The sequence below is a fragment of the Chaetura pelagica genome, unplaced genomic scaffold (assembly GCF_000747805.2).
Source record: "Chaetura pelagica isolate M959 unplaced genomic scaffold, ChaPel_1.0 scaffold70, whole genome shotgun sequence".
Classification (NCBI taxonomy): Eukaryota; Metazoa; Chordata; class Aves; order Apodiformes; family Apodidae; genus Chaetura; species Chaetura pelagica.
The window spans coordinates 2,952,865-2,958,089 of record NW_009952265.1 but is presented as its reverse complement, the minus strand read 5'-3'; the positions used below and the strand labels follow the sequence as shown (position 1 = coordinate 2,958,089).

General features: G+C 34.5%; 1 protein-coding gene across 1 annotated transcript in view; it reads right to left on the bottom strand.

Annotated features, from left to right (window-relative positions):
- The window catches only part of FSIP1 (fibrous sheath interacting protein 1), an 87,174-nt gene that overhangs the window by 71,965 nt on the left and 9,984 nt on the right, over positions 1 to 5,225 (bottom strand). Inside the window, exons 9-10 of the mRNA XM_010007737.1 lie at positions 2,800 to 2,900; positions 2,024 to 2,131 (exon numbers count right to left, since the gene is read on the bottom strand). Coding sequence (XP_010006039.1) covers positions 2,024 to 2,131; positions 2,800 to 2,900 — 209 coding nt within the window. The remainder of the gene's footprint in view (positions 1 to 2,023; positions 2,132 to 2,799; positions 2,901 to 5,225) is intronic.

The window sequence follows — 5,225 nt, the reverse complement described above, 5'->3', positions numbered from 1 at the left end:
AGATAAAAGATCAATTAATGATCCAGTAGGTGTTTGCTTTGTTCTTCTAATATGCAACAAATTAAAAGTACAATAAAAATCAACTCCCCTAACCAGCAAATCAATATTAGACCAAACAGACTTCCAGTGCTTTTTTCTTTAACACTAAACTTTGTCAGCTAAGTCAAACACCTCTGTACAACACCATTAACTGATGAGTATTTTACACAGCTAAATAAGTCAATTTCCAAGGTTGGTATTCGTGTCCAATAAAATTAAATAAGCTTTCTATGCCAAGTGAGGAACAAATGTCAGGTCAACAGAAGACTGGTGCAATTTTACAGAAGTAAAAGTTTTTAATCTCATGAATACAAGAATCAAGTGCTGCTGACAGTTTTAAACCTTTACATACAGTATGATCACCAATGTTTTCTGTGCTTCTACTTTAGTTTACTAACTGTGAAAGAACAACTACTGCTAAAATACAGCACATTTATATAACTTAATTAGTCCATTAGGTTTACCTAACTGAAACAAACTCCTTCACTTATATTTGCCCCACAAAGCCCTGACAATGCCTAAGCACAGCATATATTTAACAGATTCCCTGGAGTAAAGAGGAAAGTTTTGGATGGGTAGGTTAGTTCTCTGTTTCCATTACCAGTCTGGATTCAGATGAAGAAAATCCTGAGCTCACCTCCCTAGCCCATATCCTGAAACAGTAATTTATAATTACGGATATAGAAATGTTTTAGAAAAGAGTAATTAAGAGCATAATCTCTTGGATGTCTTCACCACCTTGCATTTACTTTCATTTCTTTCTCTCACACCTGAGTTACTATTTCACTGACTGAAAAATAATTTACTCCAGATGATTTCTAGCTGTATAAATCAAAGAGAAACTGGAGCTTGGATTAATTTTGTTCATTCTACACAAAGCTCACACCTGTCTTCTTAGGTACTGAGAGTCAGTGTATACTTACAGATGCTATGAAAAAGTTCATAACCTTATTATCAACTTAACAATGTGCATTTAAATGTAAAACATACCAAGCATTTTCCCAATATTTCTTCTTATTTATGAGAATGCAAGTTTCTTCAATTTTACATCACGTTTAGATAGTTTCAGGATGTTCGTTCTACAAAAACGTATCTTTAGAATGTTTAATGCAATATATAGTTGAAAAGTACTCTAACTTCCTAGTATGATTCATTTTTCAAACCAAATGTTATCTTCCCATCCTGGCAGCCTTATGATTCCTTCTGTAGGACAAGTGTCCCTGAGTACTCGCTCTTTCACTGTGACATTCTCCTCAAAGCAGAAATAAAGGCCACCTCCTAATAACTAGGAGATCAAAAGACCATTTGATGTCTTCACATTACTGGGAATCATTCTGTGGTACAGACTGTCCTGGAAGAGGTGATTGGTGGGACAATCAAACACTCTCCTTGCTCTCCATCAAGAAAGGATTTCTGTCTACTTCACCTCTCACTATCCATTGCAGTATGCAGACAGCATGCCCTTTAACAATATCATGTTAAAGAATAAATGTCTTCAAGACAGAGTGAGTTTGAAGCCACACAAAGATGTCATGTTATCTTTCTAAATGGACACATAAGTTAATCAATGTATATTGCCCCAGTTGCTGCATTCTGAAGTTCACATCCTCAAAAGACTCTTGGAGTGATTACTGGCCCTTCTACCAGAGACTACAGCACTAGCCACTTAGGCCACAACTCCACATTTGTGCAGAGAAAACAAGTTACCTTCTCTGAGTATGATTCTAAGGCTCCTTCCACCTGTGTCTAACTGTTCTTTAAAGTTCTGTTCATTTTCTGAGGCCAAGTGCATCCAAGTGTTAGTAAAATGAACAAAGAAGCCAATGAAAATTCATTCTTGGAGACAAGGACAAATGGATTTGTCCAGCTTTTCACTCATATCTCAGTAGGTTACTTCATGGAAGGACTAAAACCAAATTAAATTCAGATTTGCCATAAAAACAAGTCAAATACAACAGGACAGTACAAAGTAAAGTTGCCATACCTCAAGACCTTCCAGATCAATTCCATCTTCTATATCTTTCAACAGTTCTATTAGCCTTTTCTTTTCTCCCCCAACCATAGCAATATGGTTTCCTGAATTCTTTGCTAACTGAAATATTTACAAGACAAACAAAAAATAGACTTTAGAACTCAACTAATTCAAACAGCACCAAAACAAAGTTTTTAATCTCCATGAAATAAGCATGCAAATCTTGTTTATTGCCATAGTACATTTTATCAAGTTGACAGAAAAATCTAGCACCCTACATACTTGATGATCTTGTAACAGTCTTTCATATTGCAGGGGGGCAGATGTTTTTCACTGCACTGTTTTTCATTTCACTGAAGTCACTATAGTTATTAGGCCTTCACAAAAAAAAGCATGAAAATCAAAGCATCTGTTTTCTGACAGAAATAATTCTTCTGTAAATAAGGGTACAATGCAGGCTATACATTAACAACCTGCATAGCTATTCCTTATCTATGCATAAAAACATCTTTCTTTAACTTAACAGTAAACACATTTAAACAAAGTCTTATTAAGTATTTGCCCTCAAAACAAGCTATGTCCAGGCATAAACAGAACAACTCCGTTTCCAATACTCTTTAGCAAATACATAGAAATAGCATCATTCCCCACCAATGAGCATCCAAGTTATACTTAATTAGCTTCTTGTGTCCCTCATAAAAACGCAACTGACTCCAGAAGTACTTATACGCTGGTTTTTTTACTTAACATTTAACCAAAAGTTAATGATTTTATGCTTTAATGCTTACCTCAATGTTCTTTTTAATGAAATCCTGATTGTTTTTACCTTTGCTATGCATTTTTTCTGCTTGATTAAGGAATTCTTTTGTTTCTAATTCACCTGGATAATCTGAAGTTTGAGGAAGAAAAGTTGCAAAGTTATGATTGTTCCTTTTCTGATTCAATGAGAGCTGCAATAACAGCAATCCCATTTAAATCTTCAACATACACACAAAGTGAATAGAAAAACTTTTCATATGCTGTTTTCATTATTTATATGAACTATATTGCTATATTCAAAACATAACTACTGTCAAAACCTAATCTCATTTTTAAGCTTTTATTATGTGAGATCATTCCATGTTGCAAAGGCTGCAAGACTTTTGAATTTCTGACCTCAAAAATGTTAAATATGGAGGCTTTAAAAACCACAGCATTCCTTTGAACCCTATCATTGGTTCAGTTTTATCATCAGTACAAAACCAGACCTTTTTTTTAAAACCACAGAACTGTTTGGAGACATATCAAGTACATTTTTTTTAAAAATAAAGCAGCTGAAGAACAGATGATATAGTTGGTATTATTATAACACAGCTTATAAAACAAATTTTGTTTAAAAATAAAACTTGTCATAGAGCTGAAAAGGTATTAAACAGCCACATTTTATTCTCACAATAACACGTCTATTTTTTCAACAATAGGTTTCTATCTATAATAGAAAAATGGGCACATACTCTATTTTTCAGATACTTTTACCAGTTTTAAAACAGCAATTCCTTTACCAACAATTTATCACATTAAATAACAAGTCTAACCAAATACAACCAACTTCTAAGTCTCCAAAACTACTTCAAAAGTAGGCATGGTACTTTTTCCTTTTCTAGAAAGTAAAGATTTGAAAAACAGACAGGCTATTTGCCTACCAAAAAAAAACCAACAACAACAAAAAAAAACCACCACAATTTAATGTGTTAGATAATAGAAAATAGATTATGGAAGTTTACATGAAATTAATTATTTTTCAGAGCAAGCAGATCAAAAGCAAACTCCCAAAGATATTAAATAAATTACATTAATCTTTTCACACAGTATGGACAAAATACTGTGCAACATTCTCACTTATCAGACTTACTCTCAAATTGCAACTAAACCTTAAATGACTGAGGTGTTGGATCTGACCAAGAACACCCTGTCACAGCTCAACCAAATGCACAACTGTTTCCTGAAAACATCCCAGACTATCTTTAACACTCCAGGTAACATCTTGAACTTATCAAGGAACCGAATCATAAGAACTTCACAATCAATATAAACATGACAAGTTATATCCTGAAATAAGCAAAACACACCAAACCTCAATATGCAACACAGATGAAATATTACTTTGAAAGTACACCCTTCTCTACCTAGAGAATCAGTGGTTTTGTGAGGGAGCTGTCATACAGGGTATGTCAGAATATTCAAGTAAAGAAGGAGCCCATGGGTATCACTAGGACACAGATTACACTGAAGATTGCCCAGGGTAAGTAAAAGAGAGACTGCAGCTCAACAAATTTTGCACGAGTTTCAGTAGATTTGGTACAAATTTCAAGAATTTACTACCAATCTTGATGAGATTCTTAAAGTAATATCATTAAACTCATACATACATTCTTCTTCACAAATTAAGCTCTTTCTGTTCAGGCTATGCCTTTACGACAACCGTTACCCAGAAACCCAAAAGCAACCAAAACGCTAATTCTTAGCTATTCAGAAACCATAACAAAGCCTCCAGCAGAAATAGGAAAAGTGATTTAAGGAATTTATTGCTTATTAGTTTTAAGTTATCTCAATTGTAGACATTCCCAAAGTGGCATAAGATAGAACATCTCAAAACAGTGCAAGTAACAGCAACTCCCAACCATGCCTGTACTGGGAACTTCAAAAGTCATTGCTGTCCTGAATACTGATAATGAAACCTACCACTGCTACTCAAGAACACTCCAGCACAACTTGGAAATGGTGAAGGTGGAAGCTGAGTGACAAACTTCCTTTTAAGGGAGGAACAAAGACACATGGTAGGAAGACAGAGAAATCACAAACACAGTATTCCTCCACCCCAGTGTGAAGAAACATTTAATAACACAAAGTTAAGGTCACATACTGATGGACTAAGACAAGTGATAAAATAAGTGAGCTGAGGTGCAGGTTTAAAAATGAAAACATGCTGCCATATTCTAAAAAGTGCAGAAATTCTCCTGTCATCAATGGCTCAGCCTCGAGAACCACAACACTTATTATGTCCTTGTCATCTTAACCAGTCACCAGGAAGATAGATTCATTCTGTTTACATAGAATGGTAGATGACAAAGAAATAAAAAATTGCAGCTGATTGCAGTGGCAGCTGAAGTTATTCTTATGTCACAACACATGTGAAGTTATTCAACTATACAAATTTGAATTTCAAATAGGGAAA